The sequence below is a fragment of the Archocentrus centrarchus genome, chromosome 11, assembly GCF_007364275.1.
Source record: "Archocentrus centrarchus isolate MPI-CPG fArcCen1 chromosome 11, fArcCen1, whole genome shotgun sequence".
Taxonomy (NCBI): Eukaryota; Metazoa; Chordata; class Actinopteri; order Cichliformes; family Cichlidae; genus Archocentrus; species Archocentrus centrarchus.
Window position 1 is genome coordinate 8075796 of NC_044356.1, and position 22207 is coordinate 8098002.

The window sequence follows — 22207 nt, forward strand, 5'->3', positions numbered from 1 at the left end:
CCAATAATGAGGTTTTTGTTTTAAATAAGTATTAAATGTTTAAATACACATTTTTCTCTTTCTTTCCTTTGGTCATGTTGTGCCGTTTCACAGTCCCGTAAACCAGTTCACAGATTTGGTTGGTCAGGTTGTTCTGGTAAGATGGGCTGTTTCTCTGCACCCCCATCTCCGCAGACTAATAACCCTTCATGACAGTCATGTTGAAATCAGAGACACTTCAACACAAACACTTTTAAGGGCAAAAAGTCAATTTTAATAAAAATGACCATATAACATTTATTAAAATCTAATAAAATTACAATTTGTCATCTACTTCCATTCAGGCCCATGTTGTGGGGTGCCAGGTCCCAGTGTTGAAAATAAATACATTTCATCATCATCATCAACATCATCATCATGGACTGCAGCTGCAGACAACTTATGATGGTTCTTCTTCCTACTCTCCCCTCACTCGATCGGTTTGTCACAGTGAAGCAGATAAAAACAGGGAAGCACACATTGGACAGCAGGGAAACGTGATCTGAAGCCACAGGAGGGTTAAAATGAGTCTACGCCGCCGTGCGTTCATCTGCGATATCAACTTAGCCCCATGCATTTTTAAAAAAAATGCACCGGGCAAAACAGGATTCGAGTCTTCCATCGTCCAGCTGATGTCTCGGGTGTCGGGACGTGCATCATGCATGCGATTAAGAGACAAAACAAGAGTAAAAGTGTAAAAGTTTCCCACTGTAGTGTATCATTTGGTCATAAGGGAAAACAACAGCTGACTGTTTTAAACTTAGAGCCTTTTTCTGTCCCTTACAAGGAAAAGATGAACACTTCGGGACAACATGCTTATTTCTAGTTTGAGATCAAGACCGATACAACTCTCATCTGTCGTATAATAAATACGAACCGGTCGGCACAAAGATTGGAACCAAAGGGGGGGAAAGCAGACGGGGGCGCTTTAGTAGGAATGTTACTCTGAACAAAATTATGTGACTGAATTAAGGTGTTGCATCTTGATGTTCTGGTCACAGCAGTGTCACCTTTTCTCTCAACATTTTTAAAAATGGGAAAATCTGAAAGAAATCGATTAGTGCAATCAGTCACAGACTGTAGATAAAAGATGGATGTGGACATCGTGACGTGTTTTGAAACTCAGGTGGCTTTATCCTCCTTTTTGACTCTAACGCAATAATAATTTACTGCATAAAGTTTATGTTGTGTTCATTAAGATTTAAAACTAACAACCGAGTCCATAAACTCATCAGGAAACTGTTAACTGAGTCCACAGATCAAGTGAGAAGAAGGGTCATTTTCTCATAGACTTCTATGCAATCTGAGTTCAGATCCGCCCTCTGCTGGCCATTCAACAGAATGCAGGTTCAAGGCACTACATCTTTTCTAAAATTTACAAATTTTCGATGCATGTTTTGGCTGTGAATATGTACAGATTTACACATTATTTATTGATATTTAAAGGTTCTGCTGGGCAGATTTTGTCACCAGGCTGGCCGCTCCCCTGTTTCCAGTCTTTGTGCTGCTGGAGAGAAACTGATCTTCTAATCTAACCTCGCAGCAAAGATTTCCCCCCCAAAAACGTGCGACTCTTTCTTTAAAAAAAATCTGCTGGAAAACATGATTCAGTAACAGACTGTGTGTGTTTGTGTGTCCTTTTACTGTGTGTACCATCATTTAGGATTCAAAGATTTAAGACCTGCAGAACAGACGTCACCACAGAAAAAACAAAGGAAAAAAAACAGAGAAAAAAAAAGGAAGTTAACCATTTTGCCACAAATACTGCAGAGTTCATGTGATGTGTGTGCGGGGCTGGAAGTGTGTGTGCAGGGTCGGAGGGTCTCCAGTCCAATTGCGCTAATTAAAATGACATAAAATACATTCAGTCTTTTTCACACTATCGGCGGGAGAATCTGTTCTTGAATGCTTTGATAGTTTTGGCCATCATGGGGGCGATTTCTGCAGGGATAAAGGAAACAGGAACAAATAGTTTGTTAGTGTAAAAGACACAAAAAAAATCTCAATAACAGCTTCAGCAAGACTTACTTTTGACTTGAGGCTTTTCTCGGGCGGCGTGTCCTCCTCCTCCTCCGCTCGGTGCAGAGGAGCGGGACGAGCCGGCAGGAGGAGGGTTGCTTTGTGAAGAAGAAGAGCGGCTCGATTCTCCGGAGTAGTCTATGGTAGCCGGTCTTATTCTGAAGGACACAGGAAGAGAATCACTGAGGTGAATTTAAGATAAAAACTATCCTCTGGCTGAAAGCAGATGCAGAGAGAAGATCTTCCTCAGACTTAATCTGTGATGTTGATCAATTTAATCCTGATTATTCTTTACTCACTTGATGGGAGCTGCAGCCACGGTGGAGGAGGCCGTTGAACCGCTGGTGGTTCCAAACTTCTCCTGTCGGCGCCGAACGTCACGTGGCGGCTTGGCGGCAGAGTTGACGTACGCCATCTTAACCTGGCGTCCTGCCAGAGGAAACGGCGCTCTCATTCAAACACTCGACTCGTCACAAAAAACTGCACAAACGATCGCCTTTTTTCCTGCACTTTGTAACACCTGAGCGATTAAAAGCTCGTCCCACCTTTGGGTTTGTTGGCGTGCGCAGATGTGATGTTCTGCGTGAGCATCCTCAGTCGCTCCTCGCGCTCGTCGTGCAGCCTCAGGTACATCTCCCTCCACGACTCGTACTCCTGCGGAGTCTCCCGCTTAAAGTCGCGCTGACAGTGATGCTTCCACAGCTCGTCCGATTCCTCCGTGAACCACTGAAAGAAGACGAGAAGAAGATTCAGAAAGAGACGCAACGCCATTTCTCACGACGCAACGAGACATTAGTAACACAAACATTTTGTGGAGACAGAAAAGAAGAGTTTATGATAAATAATTGCTTTAATTTGCCACAAAAACAATAACTGAGGACAGCTTATCAATAATATAAACAGCTACTTTCTTTGCAGAGGCTGTGGCAGACAATAACAATGAGTGTAATTGTTATTATAATATTTTATTTCTGTAATAACTTAAACATCTCTGTGGAAGTGGAAGCATCTCTGGAGTCCTCATAAAGAGAAGCCCGTGTGGAGGCTTTAGCGTGTTTAAACCGTTAAACCTGAAGACAACCTGGAGGTTAAGTTTTGAGGTTAAAGGTTCAGTAAAGTCTGACACGTTACCTGGTTGCTCTGCTCGATGCGGTACAGCTGCTCCGGAGTACATCGCTCCAGAACCGGCTCCAGGATCTCGAACGGCACTCCTCCCACCTCAGCGATCGCTGAAAGAGCACAGAGGCGCCGTCAGCACAGGTTTACATTTGTGAACACACTGCTGCAGAGCTGAGGGGCTTTCATATCGACCTACAGGGGGCGCTCTTGTTCTGTACTGCACACAGGAGCGTATGTGGAAATCCACACAGAGGCTAATGCACCTGACACACCCTCTGATGATCAGAGTGAAGGTATCACACTGATGCCACCATAGAAACCAGTGTTACACCGTTCAGCAGTGTGCATTTGTTTTAACCACCTGAAGATTACAGATGGGCGGAGTTCAGGTAAGGACCCCAGATGAGTCAATATTGACTTTCAAAGATTGTGGAGATCTTCAGCTGAACTGAACTGATCAACGACACCTACACCGACCATCACAGTGAAAAAGTCCGAGCCTTCAAAAATACCTGAACTGAGTCCCTGCGAGGTTACTCGAGTTTTCCAAACGCAAAACAGAAACCGAACCTTCTCAAACTCCGAGACAGCATTTGGTAAATGTTTAGTGAGACTTCACATAATGTCAAAATGTAATTAAATCAACCTCAATCAAAACAAACAAACAAAACTCTGCAACTATCGCTAAATATTTTCAAACAATAAAAACTGAACTGAGACCAGCAAACCCACCCTGCAAACCACCTGAAACGACACTATATTCAAAACATCTCTGCTCCCTGAATCCGGGCAGAAATCTGGACCTGGATCAGTTTGTGATATTTTCTACTTAAAATCAAGACTGACGCCTCCCAGTTTGTCATATTTCAGTTTCATATGTATTTGTGAAAATACGCTGCATTGCTAGAAGTCTTTGCCTGTATGCATGTCTCGGTATGCTGAAGCATTAAAAGTTCCTTTCACTGGAATTTAAGGGTCCGAGGCTTCTGAAAAACACCCCCACACCATACCCCCCCCCCCAAGTAAATAAAAACTAAAATATAAAAATATGCTAAACTACACTTTAGATCAAATTAGCTTTAATACACATGTTCAAACAGCTTCTTTGTGCCCTTTGACCCCCCCCCGCAGGGACACACGCTGCGTTTCGACTCACAGTCGATGTTGTTCTGCAGGACGCGGATGCACTGCTCGTACAGCGTCATCATCCTGGGCAGGTAGGAGGTCTTCGACCCCGAGTAGACCACCATCTTGGAGTTGAACCGCTTGCCCGTAAAGCCCGTGTCATCTTCTTCACTGTAGGCAGGAACTGAAAGTGAAGTCAGAAGGGAGTGGAAGTCAGAGCACGCCTGGAGGTAGAGGATGAGGAAGAATGTCTGCAGCTATGCTGACACCAGCAAGAAAAATCACTTGAAACTACATGTGTGACTCCACGCATGAAAGATGCTTTTATGGTTTCAGAAGCGCACAGACACAGAAGGAGGAAAAGAACGATAATTAAAGAAAAGTCTACAAAGACAAACCTGCACATCAGCCACAATCACACTAAAGCTCCTACATGACACGAAGTGAGCGGTTAACTCAAAGTTTAGCTGCAAGTATTTGTTTCGTAGTTATTAGTTAAAGACAAAAATGTTTGAGACACTTAATTTATGCACAAACACAGGCACAGAGAGACTGCTGTAAGGGTCCACCCTTTCCCGTCTGTGTCTTCAGAAATAAGGACTACAACGATCACCCGCTTTGGTGTTCTCGTGGACCTTCAAGCCTGTGGTGTGAGGGGGGGGGGCCTTACCTTTGCGTCTCTGAGGGGACAGCGGCGTGACGTCGATGGAGGGCAGAGGTCTGTAGTTGGGCTGAATCGCTGGCAGCGGGATTTCAGGAAGAGTCGGCACAGCTTCAACCACCTGTGATAAGAAATTATTTAAGCCAAAAGCTGCAAGTGCAGTCAAACAGACAGGGAGCTCAACTACACAGGAAATGCAGACAAAAGCAAAGTCTCAATATGATACAATAAGAAGCATAAATCTGACATGATTACTGCTGTTGTGATAGGAGATGGTAAAGATCAAACCTGCACAATAACAGGATGCAGTGATACAGCTGGTTAAAGTGAGGGTCTGAGCTGCTGCTTTGTGCCTCTGATGGTGAAAACTTCAACTTGTTTTTCTTTTTAGGGAAATGGAAAAACTCACTGAGGCAAAGATTGTGTTTGTGTGGCCAAAAAATTCCTGCTTTTTCAATACCAAGATGGCATGTGCAGCAGTTCTGCTCCTCTTATCGTGTTCAGGGTCATGGAGGTGGGGGGCCTGGAGCCTATCATAAGGCCCCAGCTGTCATAGGGCGAGAGGCGAGAGGCAGGGTACACCCTGTACAGGTCAGGCCGTCCTGTCGCAGGGCTAACACTTGTATATTGTCTTATAGTTTTTATACTTATTTGTTTTTTGTTTTTTGTTTTTTTTCTGTAAGCACGAAGTACCGCAGCAATTTCCTAATGCTGTGAACCTGTTCACCCATATGGCAATAAAAACCTTCTGATTCTGATTCTGAGAGACAGACAACCATTCACATTCACACCTATGGGCAATTTAGAGTCACCAATTAACCTAACCCCAGTAACTACATGTCTTTGGACTGTGGGAGGAAACCCACGCAGACACAAGGAGAACATGCAAACTCCCGGGCCAAGGTGGATTCAAACCTAGACCTTCTAGATGTCCTCCTAGCTGTGAGGCAGCAGTGCTAACCATAATGCCACCGTGCTGCCCAGTTTTGGTCATGCCGTCTGAATTTTCCCTCTCAAATGCCTCGGGACGCTCTCTCTACCTTTAAAGTTGAACTCTGAACTTTCCTTTATGATCAAGCTGGATCAGGTGACCCTGAAACGTCCCTTAGTTATGCTGTGATAGATTCAGGCTGCTGCAGGACCTGCGATGCATTAAATTTTGTCTGCTCTCTGTTATTGCTCGTCTCTTTATGCTCTCCCTTTTTCTCTCTCCCTCACCCTCAATGTCGGCACCACCCTGAGCCGGGTCCTGCTGGAGGTTCTCTTTCTTATAATGTAGGACCTTTGTAGGAGCTTTTTTTCTAATGTAGGACCTTATAATATAAAACAGCTCCAAGTGGCTTTCTGTGAATTGGTGCTATAAATAAGATTGAAATTAAATGTATTAAAACTGTCCTGTTTCAGGCAGTCCATGGTTAGTTTAGCTTAGCAAAGACGCTGGACTGACCTTTGTTTGTGTCTCTCTACTATGTACAAGTACACAGTATGTGTAACAGGACAGAACAACTTGTATTACTTGAGAGGGGCTGTTCGTTCTGCCAGTAGCAGAGACTCAGACATGGTGACGTCACCGATGTGGTTTGTGCTTTCAATCGATATTTTTGGCGATTGCATCAGAGGTAACGAGTGAGGCGTGGATCACAAACGGAGGCCACTGCGCACTCGTATGGTTGCATTGTGTCAGTCACAAGGTAGACCCACCCTGAAAGCATATTCTGCTTTATCCTCCAACAACTGGACCATAATTTACAAAATGACCAAAATGTTTTATTATATAAGACCTTAAAATAGCGATTGACGACTTCCCAAGATGGCGCCGAGGTGAACAGACGCACTGAACGAGCGCTCCCAACACGGCTGATTAGCTCCCCTACGCCAAAGCTGTATTGACATTTTTGAATTCATAAATTTATGATGAGAAGGGGAAAGACACTAAAAGGTAACTGTAAATCAAACCAGATACAAGAAACAGGCGAGAGAGACTCTAAAGGGAAAGCCGACGAAGACGTAAACGACCAACACATGGCTATGGCAGGCCTCCAAGCTAGCATCGAAGCCATCCACAAAGAGATTGTAGCCATTCGCACAGACGTGAAAGAAGAACTAAGCTGCTTTCGTGACAACCTCTCCGGCGACATGAAGAGAGATCTAACCATTTTCAAAGAGGAGGTTAACGAAAAGCTAAACGCAATTGCGACCGACATGAAGGAGACCAGAGACAAAGCGGAGGAGTCGTTAAAACGAGTTGCAGAAATGGAGGAATGGACTGCGGTGGCGAAAGAGGTGCTGTCCCAAACCACAAGCAATCAAGATAAAATTCAAGCCAAGCTGACTGAGTTAGAAGCACGCTCACGAAGAAATAACATCCGTATATACGGGATTCCTGAAGACACAGAGGGTGAGAATTTATTGGAGTTTATTGAAAGTTTTATCAAGGCTGAGCTGTCACTTCAGGATAACGATCTGGCTATACAACGTTGCCACCGTGCTCTGGGCCCCAAACCACCGCAGAATGCCAACCCCCGCTCCGTCGTGATTTATTTTTTGGCATACAGAACTAAGGATTTGGTGCTCCGCTCTGCATGGAAGAAAGGAGAGATTCGCCTCAATCAGCAACGTGTATACTTTGACCATGACTACCCGGCAGAGACCCAAAAGAAGCGGAAAGCTTATGCCCCCATCAGAAAATTTCTGAAAGAAAAAGGTCTCCGCTTTCAAACCCCACCGCCGGCAAAGCTCCGTGTGTTTTTTGACAGTGGTTCGGTTACATATAACAGCGCAGATGAGGCCATAAAGGATCTAAAGAAGAGGGGTCTCACACTTGACTACAACAGTAATGACAATCCCCCCACGACACCACCGATGGAGAGACTGGGCAGACTGTCCTGGGAGAGGGTGGAGGCCAAACGACCGAACCCAGATACGCACGGAGAAAGAGCACGGAAAAAACTCAGCGGATTTCGTCATGATGCCGGGGACACAGCCCCTCCGCCAAGATAAACTCATTCATGTAACTTCCTTGTGGTAAGATTTGCAATCATAGTGCCTTAATCCAGCGTATGGACTAAAAACGGAATATTTGCATAAAGAGACACTGTCAGATTTCACCTTAACCATCTCTCACCCTGTCTTTGCTAATGTTAACAAGATAGACGCCAGTTACCGTTACACACAGATTACAAGATTAGACCGTTGTTTTGGGTGCTTGTTTAAAGGCTCTGATTGTGCACTGAGCTTATACTCATTACCGAGCAATGCCAGTTTGCACTGGAGAGACCCCCCATTTTCCGGGGACTTTTCTCTCCAACCAAGACTCTCATATGAGTCATTTTGTCTTGGAAGTCGCTTTTTCACTATCTTTATTTGGACATTCACAAGTTACAAGTTCATTGGTTTTATTTTTTATCCATGTTCAAATGTTAAGGTCACCCTGGATGTGTAAGATAGAGGGAACTATTTCATTTAAAGATTTATGTTTCACCAACAATATAAAATAATAACTCTTAATGTGCATGGGTTACAAAACCCAATCAAAAGAGGAAAGCTCATAGCTAAGATGAAGAGAGAACAGCAACACATTATCTTCTGGCAAGAAACCCACCTAAGAAAAGAAGACCATGAGAAATTTAAAAAAATGGGGTTTAAAAAGACATTTTACTCTTTTCATACAAATGGACACACGAGGGGTGTTGCAATACTAATTGCAAATAGGATAGACTTTAGGTTATCTAAACAGATCACGGACAAGGAAGGGCGTTTTGTTTTGGTGAGGGGGACATTAGACTCAAAGGAAGTAACTCTACTCAACGTATACAGGCCACCAGGTCACGACAAAACACTAATTGACAGATTATTTGATCTCATAGTGGCAGAAACCTCAGGTGTTTTGATATGCGGAGGGGATTGGAACGTACAACTGCATCCCTCCCTGGACTCCTCAAACCCAATTAAAAAAATTAACTCTGAATCATTGTATATTAAAAAAATGATCCAAAAGATAGGCCTAATTGATGTATGGAGGGAATGCCACCCATCAACCAAGGAGTTCACCTTTTTTTCTCACCCCCACGCCGTCTACTCACGAATCGACTATTTCTTCTTATTCCGAGCAGACAGACACAGAATCCTAGATTGTAATATTGGCACTAGGGATGTATCCGACCATTCTGGAGTATACCTGAAACTACATTTAGAAGTTCAACCTAAGACAACAATATGGAGACTTAACACAGCTCTGTTAAATGACAATAAATTTAAGGAATTCATTAACAAAGAACTCGCAGAATATGTAGAATTTAATGATAACACAGAAGTGTCTCCGAGTATCCTATGGGACGCTGCAAAAGCAGTACTGCGAGGAAAAAGCATAATGTGGGCATCAAGGAAGAAAAAGGAAAAATCCGAGCAATTCAATTACCTGACTAAACAACTAGACACATTAGAGCAGAAGCATATTGAGACCAAAGACCCTACCTTACTAGAGCAAATTGCAACCATAAAAGAGGAATTAAATAAGAAACTTGATGACAAAGTGGAACTTAAACTCAAATATATTAAACAAACCTACTACGAAAATGGACCGAGAGCAAAAAAAACATTGGCCTGGCGACTCAAAAAGCAACAATTAGACAGATCCATTTATAAAATTAAAAACCCGGTTACCAATCAGATGTGCTTCACACCGGATGAAATTAATAAGTCTTTTGAAATATATTATAAGAATTTATATAGTCAACCCGAACTAACCGAGCTTTCATCGGTAAAGCAATATCTAGATTCTTTGGACCTGCCCTCAATCGGCCTAGATCAAAATAAAGGGATAACTGCAGAAATAACACAAACGGATATTGATAAAGCCATCTCAAAACTGAAGGCAAACAAGACACCAGGCGGAGATGGACTACCAGCTGAATGGTATAAGACCTTTAGGAAGTCTATAACACCTTTGCTGTTAAAATCTTTTAACCACGTGCTTAAAGGGGGCGAGACCCCACCATCCTGGAAACAAGCAATAATTTCTATAATACCAAAACCGGGAAAAGATAAAACGGAGTGTAATTCATATCGGCCCATCTCTGTCTTGAACACCGATTATAAAATATTCACTTTAATAATTGTTAACAGACTGGAAAATATTATCCCTGATCTGATCGATACAGACCAGACAGGCTTCATCAAAAATAGACGTACACAGGACAATGTGAGGCGGGCACTACACCTTATTGACATTGTGAATAAGAATAATATGAAATCCCTGGCAATTAGTTTCGATGCAGAAAAAGCCTTTGATTCTGTACGCTGGGAATACTTATATCTGGTCTTACTATGCTTTGGCTTCAGTAATACAATCATAAGTTGTCTGAAGTCAATATACAATCTGCCGGTGGCTCGGATTAAAATAAATGGCAGCCTTACAAATACAATCCCTCTGGAACGAGGCTGCCGGCAGGGATGCCCACTGAGCCCCATTCTCTTCGCACTTTTTATAGAACCACTTGCTCAAAAAATTAGGGAAGACCCAGAAATCAAGGGAATCCTATTTAAGGGAAGAGAATACAAAACATGTCTATATGCCGATGATATTCTGGTGACCTTATCTGACCCAGATTTTAGTTTACCCAACCTCATGTCCTGCCTCCACCAATTTGGACTCCACTCGGGCTATAAGCTGAATATAGAAAAAACCCAGACCCTCTCTTTTAACTACTCACCCCAAGAAGATATAAGTAAAATGCTCAAATTTAAATGGAAAACAAAGATCCTGAAATACCTGGGCATTAACATTACCAAAAATCTAAACAAAATATATAAAACAAATTATGATACCATGACTAATAAAATTAAAAATGATCTGGACAGGTGGGCCCCTTTGACACTTGACTTATATAACCGCATAGAAATAATAAAGATGATTGTATTACCCCAACTATTATTTCTTTTTCAATCCTTATCAGTGGAAATCCCTACCAAGCAGTTTAATAAGTGGAACCGATCCATCTCTAGGTTTATATGGCAGAACAAGAAACCGAGGGTACGCTACAAAACTTTACAGTTACCAAAAGATAAAGGAGGAATGTCACTCCCATGTCTGGAAAATTACTACAAAGCAGCGCAACTGCAGTATGCTGCTTATTGGTGTGAAGAGGGGTATGATGCAAAATGGAAAGAACTAGAAGTAAATCAAACAGACATCCCCCTTCAAGCCCTGCTGGGAGATAAGCACCTCAAGAATACATATTCAGAAAAGTTGTGTGTTTTTACAAAAGCCCCTCTCAACACCTGGTTTAGAGAATTCCGCAACCCCCTCACAGAGAGGAGAACATGGCTATTTAGATGGATTGAATATGATAAGGACTTTAGACCCGCACAGCTTGATTCCAGATTCAAGGAATTGACCAGAAAAGGTATTACGTCATACTGTGTGATCTCTTCTGGAACCGACTTGGAAAGCTTCCAACATTTACAAGAAAAATTTGACCTTGACAAGTGTGACTTTTTCAGATACTTACAGCTCAGGCATCACTTTAATAAAAATGTTAAAATACTAGAAAGAAACGATCAGGATTTAGCTAATATTTTTATTGACGCTTATAAGGGTAAATCCAATAAGAAGAGACTATCCAGAATATATGCATGCCTAGAAGCATACAATAAAACATCAACACTACATATTAAAAATAAGTGGGAGAAGGAGGCCAAAATAACATTGACAGACAATGAGTGGCTAAACATATGCCAAATTAATTCCACCACCACCAGCTCAGGGCTATGGAGGGAATATTCATGGAAAAATATCATTAGGTTTTTTATAACCCCCAAAATAACATACTCTCAGACTGGCAGAACTGATTCTGGGCATTGTTGGAGACAATGTAACAATGTGATGGCAGACCATTTTCATGTTTTCTGGGGATGCCCACTGATTCACTCCTACTGGTCAAAGATAGCCAAAGAGATAAGAATAATTCTTGGATTTGGAATTGACTTTAACTTTCAAACTATATATTTATGTAATTTATCAACTGAACTCAACTCTCCAGATAAATACCTTCTGAAAATACTACTGATAGCAGGGAAAAAAGCAATAACAAGGAAATGGCTTAGTGGGAGCCCACCAACACTGAAAGAATGGTCTGCCACTGTAAAAGAAATATGTGATATGGAGATGCTCACCTACTCCCTGAGACTTCAAAGCAACAAGGCCGAAAAATACTGGTCAAAATGGTTAATATATGCAAATGTAAAAATACTGTGAAGTAATTATTTATTTTTCAGTTTTTTTTGTTTTTTTTTTTTTTTTTGTTTTTTTTTCTCTCACCTCTCTCTCTCTCGCTCTATTTTCCCTCTGCTATACTTTGTGATAAAGGTGACTTGATATCAGATAATAAGACATTACTGAAATTTTCACACAGGGGTCTCCACGTTCTTAGCAGGTGCGTCCAACCTACAACCCCATTCATTCCCCTTGAGACCTCAATAAGTTTTACTGTAACCCGGTGCTATTTGGAACATTATTTGCCCCTTTTTCTTCTTTTTTTGTGATACACCACTGTCCCTCTCCCTCGGTGACCCATTTGTTCAATGTTCTATATGTTATTCAATTCTTATGTTGTGTTCACCTTTGTAAGACTATAAAACTGTTTAAAAATAAAGTTTAAAAAAAAAAAAAAATAGCAATTGAACCCATGAACCAATCATTAAAGACTTTACCGAGGTCATAAACCGTGCCTGCTGAAGGGCAATTCTCCCATTGACTTTTATACAGTTGCAGATCTTCTTGCAAACAGAGGAGTCGCCCCCTGCTGGCTGCTCTAATAAATAATTCAGGTTTAAAGCACTGCTGTGCTGCTGACCAGCTGGCTGCGGTTCGTATTTCTTGGTCTGCATCACCTTGACAGTGGAGTTATCTACTGTTGCTAGGAAACAACATCCCACAAAAAAAAAGCAAAACGAAGCTTTCTGAGAAAATCACCGGCAGCCTCAAGGCTCTCACAGACAGTTTTCACCAACACGACAGCATCGGAGTGATTTCTACGATCGCTGCAGCTACTTTAATTCCACGAATGAGTGGATTAACCCTAACTCTAATCAAATCACAGTCAGGGGTCACTAATCATCATCGAGTTACACCTCAGAGGGTTAACCTGTTATATTATTTTGAGTTGTGGGGAACCTTAAAGGCACTTTTTCACACTTGATTAACCAATGTCAGCTGCAGTCTTTCCTAAGCTTCAGTTATCGCTCACTCCAAAGTTAGAAAGAGACTTTAACAAATCTAAAATCATCAGCTTAAATATTGATTCGTGCTTCCAGAAACATGGATAACATAAGGCCTGTTTGCTCCTTTTAATCCTGTCAGGCAGCCGTTTCTTTTACAGTGATGAACGTTTGTTTGTTCTCTTTGTTTCAAAGTGATAAAGAAGTTTTTACCCTCTTGCGTTTTTCTGGCGTCGGCGCCGCTGATGATGAGCTGGAGCCTGAATGCGTCCTCTTGGAACTTTGAGCACCGTTCGCCTTCCGTGCTTTGGAGGAGGATGAGGAGGAGGATGAGGGTGCAGGCGGAGGTGTTTGCGTGCGATGGGAGGACGACGTCGACGTGTGAGACGGCCGACTGTGTGATGAAGACGAGGATGGTAATGGCTTCTTCTTCTTCTTGACGGACGATGGGGCGTCGTATGTGAGGAAGGACTCGAAGGACATGGTGGGCACCTCAAAGTCCTCTTCTTCCTCCTTAGACGGAGAGTCCTTTGGCGCTCGTGGTCGTGCTGGAAGATGAAGTTAATACACTGCATTAACTCCCTGTAACATATTTAATAAATGACAAATATAAAATAAAGCCTATAATTCATATTTTTGATCTAACCTTGGTTGAACCTCCTCTGTCGGGGAAGTCGAGCTGAGTTTATGGTCACCACATTGGTTGTGTTACATGTTTACAGTGATGATTAATGTTGGAAGTAATTGTTGCAGTAATTGTTGCAGTAACCTGTCACCACTCACAATCAAACCCAAAGGAACAGAAGAAGTTTTCATCTCCCTCTCCATAATCCAGAAATCTCTGAGCTCCAGTAAAGACCGACACGATCGCACAGAAACGTTCACACCAGATTACACCCTGAAGCTCAGTGACATCGTACGACAGATGTGACCTGGATGGGTTTGGGTTGAGACCCATTAGGCGATCGCACCATTTCAATCGGTGCTTTAGGAGGAGCAGCGGTTCTTGTGGACGGATGGACAGACGGACGCCTCGTCGTGGAACAAGCTCTTCGACGGCAGTTCCTGCCTCACCTTTGGTTCGCGCCGCCTTCATAAGAGCAACGACAGCGAGCGTAAACAGGCTTCAGGTTTTCAGATTGTGTCGTGTGTGTTCGAAACCTTTCCCAGCGTAGAGCTTCTGTCATAAATCCTGAGCTGCAGCCAACGACTTTACATCTTTGTGCAGGTCGAACTCTGCTTCCCACTCAGCCTCTAGAGGCCCTGAGATGGAAGGACGACTTATTTTAGTTATTTGTTAAATAGTTCTGCTGATAAAATGCCATAAACTTAAACAGTAAAGGCTACTGCACTGTATAGGTGGAACAGCGGTTAGTACTGTTACCTCACAGCATGAGGGTTGCAGGTTCAAACCCTTCTGTGTGCAGTTTGGATCTGCTCAGCTTCCTCCCACACCAGGTGTTTTTACCAAGAGACCCTTCAAAGAGATTCTGGAGCTAAAGCATTTTACTTCCTGCTTACACAAAGGTAATAATCATAAATGTCCAGAGCTAACAGAACAAAAGTCTAATTTTCAGAAAGTTGGAACCACGTAAAACCACCACATGCTCAGACGGTGGCTAATCTCCATTACTGACTAAACAATGAATCAAATCATTGTGGAAAGGCCATTTAAAACAGTTCAAAACTGGACAAGCTTAAGGTGACGTCTAATATTTTAATGTTTTGCACGAGTTTAAATTCCCTCCATCTTCTACCATTTATCTGAGTCTGGGTCATGGAAGCAGCAGTCTAACCACTGAAGACCTCCCTCTCCCCATCCACTTCCTCCAGCTCATCTGGGGGGACACAGAGGCATTCCCAAGCTGGCAGAGGGCATCCTGGGTCTACTCCAGGGCCTCCTTCCTGTAGAACATACCTGAACACTTCACCTGAGAGGCATCCAGCAGGTATCCTAGTCAGATCCCTGAACCACCTCGACTGGCTCCTTTCCAGCATGCCGGACAGTACGCCGTCCACATCGGTGCAGTTTAAATTATGAAGGCATTATCAAACTTCTTGGCTGTTAATTAATATTGATTGCCTAATCAATGAATCACCCGCCTCATACGTTTCAGCTTCATTTCTAAGAACGCACACGCCTCTTCTGATGCTTCACAGCGGCGTGCTGTGGTTAATGAAGAAAACCAGGAAACAGTCACATCACTTCCTGTCAGCAGTTTGCCAGCTCTCTCAGCTCCTCAGAACAGATCAGAGCTGATAAAAACACACAAACCTTCCTGCTGCACCATCACTTTGAGCCTTCTCATAACTGAAAGTTAAAGACTGCAAACATCATCATTATATTTAAGAAAAAACTGGTTTCTAATGAGTATAGTATACTTAACAGTCCTGCCATCTCTTTTTACAGTATAACAGGATCATATTTATTTATTTATGTACTGTATTTATAGGTTTTTAGTGATGTGTGGCTCAAATTGTCCGTGTAATATTCACGCCCAGCCTTTTAATTTATACACATTTCCCCAAAAGTATTTGGTATTTTTCTGATTTGGGATCTTTAGAGGAATTTGAAATTTTGCTCTGTGACCTCGTGATTTGACGAAATGAGATCGGAGCGACGTGGTCTTCAGATTAAGCACTGCTATAAGTTAACTGAGTACCTAATTACTGTTTCCTGCAGTGGGCGGAGCAGCTACCTTTACAGACAGGTGTTGTGGTTCTTCTGAAGAACGTCACACTCACCATCGTCTCCTCCTTTCTTCTTCTCCTCCTTCCTGCCGTCATGCGTGGTCGACTTCTTGTTGTGTTTGGCAGACTTCTGTACCAGACTCTGATGCGTCTCTCGATCGCCGCTGCGCTTCTTCCCCGGACCTCCTCCGCCTCCTCTGTCACTACTCGTCTGTGCGTGGCGTTGCCGCCGCTCCTCGTCCCTGTCCCTGTTTCGGTCGGCGTGGTGATGGTGGTGGTTCTTGCTGGGTTCTTTGTGTGGTTTGGTGTGGCGGACGTCTTTGCGAGAAGGAAGGGGAGGAGGAGGCGGCGGGCTGGGCTCGGGTTCGGGTTCGGGTTCGGGCTCGGGGCTGTCATATTCGTCTGAGTGATACCCTCCTTGCTGCAGGGGGCTGTACTGGTCGTGTTGAGGGGGTGAGGGCGAGTAGTTGGTGTGGTAGCCTCTCTCTTCCTCTTCCTCCTCTATGTAGGAGCGGTCTTCCTCAGGGGAGGGCTCTCGGGCACGTCTGTGGCCCCCTCCACCGCTCACATCGTGGCCTCGAGAGTGTGTGTGAGGCCTGGAGGCGTGGCTGTTGGGCCTGAGGAAGAAACATGGAGACAGAACTCAGATTTGTCCCCTTTTTATTTTAAAGGGTTCCCGCCCTGGAAAGTCTCCATTACACACACACTCAGAGTAATAAAGACACACGACAGCTAAACTCAGACCGCTCCGCTCATCGTTACCGCCTGCATGTTGAGGCACAGGAGTGCAGCCGGTACCTGTCTGCAGACTGAGGAACCAGTTTCTTCCATTTGGCTACGAGACCTTTTGCCAACTCTCCAGCTACTTCATGTTTCCTGAAGGAGTTCACGGTCTTTCCCACTCCAGTTTCCTACAAAGGAAACACCCAGATTTTACTGTCGGGCTTCTGCAGCTCCGGATGAGCCAAAGAATTTGTCAAAAACAGGTTCAGACTCCGCTGATAAATGCTGACAGAGCGAGGCGGGTCGAACAGGTGAGGAAGCCATCAACCTGCTGCCCACTCACCTCATCTCAGTGTTTTATCTGGAATATTTTAACCCCCCCCACCCCTTTATCCCAACAGTGTGGAGACGATGAAGCGACACATCCTTACCACCAGTATGTCCACATTCATAGGAAGCTCCCCCAGTCTTTTGAGAGTCTTCAACAGCTGGAAGAAAAACATTAGAGGAAGAGTTTAGAGGAAGACTGTGATAATAAGATCAGTGCTGATTCCACTGCTGCGCACTAACACTGCCTTTCCCCGTCTCCTTCCATGTACCCATGTTACAATGGTGGATTATATTAGACAAGATTCAAATACTGCAGATGTGAGAACAGAAGCCCCGCCTGGCTGTTGTTCAAACCTTCTGTTTGTGAGATGCAGCCAATCAGAAGAAAGTTGTCTTAAAGGGGCTAAAACAGATCATTTCAGGCAGAGAACGAACTGAGAGCCAGTGTAAAATAAATTATCTGGATTATCTGGAACCGAGAATCATGAAAAGCCACTTTTGTAAAGTCCGAGAATAAAAACATATTACAGAGAGAAACCAAATAAATTCACTATAACAGGGTCAGGGAGGGTGACCTTGTCTGGTTGGGGTGAGAAGAGAGTGAATACAGAGAGCCACAATCACAGGGGTCAAAGTTGAGCCTGACAGCCAGAGCTGAGGGTGCACTGATGCCCTCTGCAGCCATAATTATGAGCCTTTATCATACCCCAGCTCAGCCTCTCTCTGTGGGTCAGATGATGTTAGTAGGTGGCTGCTAGGCAACATAATGTCATTATAATATAGATAAGGACCTTCAGAGGCCTAAAGTTAAAATGTGGGACACTGTCTGAATATGTGGGACGAGGGGTGGGGGGGCATAACTATGTGGGACACCTGCTCACCCTTAATATAACAAACTGAACGGTGCACATCTGTATAATGAGTAAAGCTACCGGGGGGAGTGAATCTTTATTCATTCATTTGTTCCTGTAAATTCATCATAATAAAGAACATAGAATCAAGAACAGATCTCATTTTCTGTATCACTGATCTATTTAATCTCTGCAGTCGTCACAAATAACACAAGCATGATTTACTGTTTTGTGTTTGCCTTAAAAATCTCCCACACTGACTATAGTTTAAAGAAAGGAAGTGTGTGGACCTGTATTTAACCTCCTGAGATCCGAGCTCCTGTTTGCCATGCATTTTTAATTTCTCCTAGATATCTGTGATTAGATGGACCTGATATGTATATAAACTAAGCTCCCTTTTTGAACAGGAAGTTTTATTTTGTTACATGGCTGTTACATAATCTTGTGAAAAGAAAAAATGTCCTCAGATGTGGACAATGGGATTATTTTATAGCATAACACAACAAAAACAACGTGACTTAACAAAGAATAAAACACTATTGAGCAGAATGAAGTATCAGGTGCAGCAAAGCCAAAATGTCCCCATATGTGGACGCAGGGTCTCAGGAGGTCAAATTAAACACATTACATTAATTTATGTTAATTCATCAGCTGGATGAAAATGGTGCAGGTGTGTTAAGCTAATTTTCTGCTCATTCAGAACACAGTGGGCATAAATGTCTCAGGATGATCTTTGGGAATCACCTTGCTGCCACCTTTGTCACTGAGTCTTTTGGACCTGTCTGACTGACAGAGAGGAGTATGTTTACCACACAAGATTCAGCTTTGAGTTCACATTTAGGGAGTAAAAATGACTCTTTGCTGAGTTTTTTTTTTTTTTACTAAACAGGTCCTCTAAATCTTTCATACTTTCCCACATTAGTGTGTTATAAGCTGCGACTCAAAGGAAGTGACTGATGCCACCGGCCTGTTCTCCTCAGGCGGACTGATCGGGGGGCCCTGAGGTTTCAGATGAGCCCCTGCAACAGAACAAAATCCTCTGCCTGAGGATCTCAAGGTGCTGCTGCAAATGCTTCAAAAAGGTCTGAGATGCATCTCAGCCACAAAGGGCTTTAAAAGCTAATCAGTAAAACCTTGACTCTATACTAAAACCCGAAGGCTGTTACAGTCGTGCAGGCATAATGAGACAAAACATGGACTGTAGTCAGCATGTCTTTAAATGTTAAAACAGATCTGAATTCGGAAATATTCTCAGTATGCTAAGGCATGACTGCAAAACTTTAGGCTGCTATAAAATCAGAAGCTACGATTTTATTTTTATTTATTTTGAAAGAGCCTTTCCATTATGCAGCCAGCAGTTTGGGTCACAGAGGGAAGGATTTGTGTTTTTTTCTGAGCTGTTACTGTTTTGTTTTGTGTGTTTCTCCTGCAAAGTCTGAGTGATCAAAACGACTAACACACCATTATAGATTAATTCATTATATATTAACACTGGGAAAACAAAGAGCGTGATTTTCATGCATTTCCTCAGTAAGGAGGCTCCATCTGCTCTGTGGAGCTGCTTTAAGCGAAACCTGCAGCTGCTGCCTGACTCGCACCGTCTGCACTCAGCGCTGCGCCATCAAAGCCGAAGGATGAGGTGGCCTAACGTGGCAGAGCCGTTATAAAAACCCACTGCCCTCCTCATTTTAGCGTCTTTCTGCAGTAAAATGTTCACTTCTGCAGCTGGTTTGCGCTCAGCAAACGCACCACACGCGTCCACGCTGCTTTGTTACACACCAGCAGTAAACAAAGGCGAAGCCAGGAGGCCGTTTGTCATCATGTACACGCTTTCACCACCAGTTTGATTTCGCAGTAGACTCGGGGTTTGGGTCAAAAGCAGCAGCCCAGCCTCAGTTAGCCCCAATCGGGTAAATCTCGGAGGCCTGCCGCCGCTGAGCTGTCACTACTTTCTAATGTTAGCTAGCTGGACGGCTAACGGCAGCGCTAGCTTCGAGTTTGGTTTTTGGGTCAAACGTGCGGCGTTTGGAGCGCTGGTTTAACAAAGGAAAGACGATCAGTCGGTGGGTTTTTACAATGAGCTGACAGTCGTTACAGTGAGCTGAAAACGAGGGTTAAACGAGTACGTTATAACAAGTTAAAACCCCTTAATTACAGTGACGTCCCACACGGTGCCTTCACGGGCTGTCAGACATACTGACACTCAAATGATTCAAAGATGTTTGTGTTGACATCCTTCAATCCTCCTGAATTACTATTGTTATAAAAAAAGAAGAAAAGTCAGAGAGACGTGATAAATGCTTCAATACAATTTGATTTAACACAATAACCAATAATGCTCCTTCAGCAAAAAAATACTGAAATATTTCAGCTAAATTATTGCCAAATAACACACTTTTAGTTTTTATGCAACATTTGTACAGTGGATTAAGTCTCTAAAAGTCCCTGAAATTTTCATTTAAACACTGCCACAGAATTATGGTTTGATAAGTTATCCAAACTAATAAAATTAACATTTTATTCTTCATCTGTTTTAACTGGAGCCTGACTGAACTGACACCAGCTATATTATTGGTATCTGTGTTTACAACAGCCAATAAATGAAAGTTAAAGTGGGCGCTCTGCAAAGTTTCCTGCTGGCAACAGGCGACAAACAGCTGACTGAAGCTAGTCAGGGTTTAAAACAAGTAAATAAATAAATCCATGTGACTAATATCAGGAAAATCTGTTTATATTTTGTGCATCTGAAAGAAAAAATATTGCCTGTTATTTCAAATATTGGATTTTGACCTGGGGTCTGGAGTAAATCACACAATTGTCTGTGGGCTACAGAGCATCATGCAGTTTTCAGTATTAAATCAATGTATGTGAATAATTTAAACATATGAAGATGGAGCCCCCCCCCCCCCCAACGGCCCATTTTGAGGCTGCAATAAGCATTTTAGTGTTAAAAAACAGACACCTATTTAAATCAATAAAGGATGCATATTTTCATTGGGGGACTATAATTATAGGGACGGAGTCTTCCTCCATTGGCCTAGATCCACACCTTGTTTACAGCTGAAGCCACAGCCTCACACATTAGTTAGAAATCACAATCCTATTAACAATATTGGTTTAAGGAGGCAGGAGTAACTGTTTATGTACCAAACACGTCAGTGTACATGCAACCAGTATCAATTTTGGTGCATACTTCCATTATCCCTACTATAAATTACACCCAGATCAAAATACAAAACATCAACTGTGTACAGCAACAGATGCTGGAGATGTTTTACAGTGAAATATCCTGATTTCAACATGTAGAAACGCCTGATGTTAATCCTATTTTCACTAGGTCTATGCTCCTAACGCTCTTTGTCTTCTGTTTATCTTACAGTTCCCATAATGCTGATCTAATCATCTGCAAATGAATCGCCCCATTTGCAAATAAAGCAGCCGGTTCAGGAAGCAGCCTGCGGATCACAGTCTGAGCGGGAGTCTGAAAGGACCGAGCTGGACAGCGAGCCTGAACGCAGCATGCAAAAAAAAAAAAAAAACGTTACGACTTTCTGGGATCCGCCGCCGTGACCGCGGCTTCCTCGCGTCTCTCGGCCTCGGTCACGCTTCGGGGAACGATCGGTGCTGACCACCATACGTGTCGGTGTCGACCTGCTGGGTCGTTACCTTTCGGGTCTCCTGGTTCTCCTGGAGCCGGGACTGAAGTCTCTCCACTGTTTCCAGCAGGTCCTCCGCCATGTTTACTGCTGGTACCCTGTCGCCCGGAAACTGTTTGACCCAGACGGAGCGGAGAAAGAGGAGAAACGAGACGGTTTCCGGTAACCGGGACGCTGGAGTTTATAAAATAAAGCATAATACCTGAAAAATTCCCCCTCAGGATTCAGTCATTTTCATTTAAAATCGAGCCATTTATCGCAGTGGTGAACGGGATCGTTATACACCTATAGAACCCTATAGTTTAAAATACTTACAGAAGCTTAATAATGGGCGGAAGTACGTCAGCGCACCTGGTCCTCTGTCTGTGGCGTCACACAGGTGTCATCCATGGCCTCGCATGATACAAATAAGAAAATAAAAGATAAGGTATATTTAATTTATCCCAAAGTTGGGACATTCCTCACTTACAGCAGCTAAAAACTGAAGTTAAACATGAAAAAGCTTGCAGCAAAAACCTTAACTAAGTGGGATGACATGAAGTTCAAAAAATAAATGACAAAAAGCATCTTAATGAGCTACAAACAAACAAACAAACCAAACCATTCTGGAAGCAAAATAAACACAATACAGTAAAATAATTATAAATTCAATTATTAATTATTAGGTAATAACAATGTTGTGTGGGGGATTTTTAAGGGCCTATGAGGTTCAGCACCATGGAGGAATGATGGGTGTTTTAGCAGGAGGTGCTTCAGTAACAGAAGACCAGACATCAGGCACAGGTGTAGGACCCGGG

The 22207-nt window shown here is 43.0% G+C and overlaps 1 protein-coding gene across 2 annotated transcripts; it reads right to left on the reverse strand.

Annotated features, from left to right (window-relative positions):
• Nucleotides 1-230: 230 nt before the first annotated feature.
• On the reverse strand, nt 231-21761 carry eloa (elongin A). Of its 2 annotated transcripts, none has more exons than XM_030741103.1 (12): nt 21726-21761; nt 17005-17061; nt 16649-16761; nt 15905-16467; nt 13373-13707; nt 4952-5063; nt 4313-4465; nt 3169-3266; nt 2583-2763; nt 2337-2466; nt 2047-2195; nt 231-1959 (listed from the first exon to the last, which is right to left on the reverse strand). In XM_030741103.1, the coding sequence occupies exons 2-12, from the start codon at nt 17023-17025 to the stop codon at nt 1898-1900; spliced, it is 1917 nt and encodes a 638-aa protein (XP_030596963.1). In that variant the 5' UTR covers nt 17026-17061; nt 21726-21761; the 3' UTR covers nt 231-1897. The 2 variants fall into 2 exon arrangements, with proteins under 2 accessions (XP_030596963.1, XP_030596962.1); XM_030741102.1 differs by lacking the exon at nt 21726-21761 and adding an exon at nt 21421-21620.
• Between the last annotated feature and the right edge of the window lie 446 nt (nt 21762-22207).

What these genes read in the sequence shown, in the direction of transcription:
- eloa (XM_030741102.1), bottom strand. Translation starts at nt 21,492, where the DNA reads ATGGCGGAGGACCTGCTGGAAACAGTGGAGAGACTTCAGTCCCGGCTC. An exon ending in CCTGCAGAACAACATCGACT is followed by an intron (nt 3,267 to 4,312) that starts GTGAGTCGAAAC and finishes GTGCTCTTTCAG; the next exon opens with CGATCGCTGAGGTGGGAGGA. An exon ending in GCACGCCAACAAACCCAAAG is followed by an intron (nt 2,467 to 2,582) that starts GTGGGACGAGCT and finishes TTCCTCTGGCAG; the next exon opens with GACGCCAGGTTAAGATGGCG.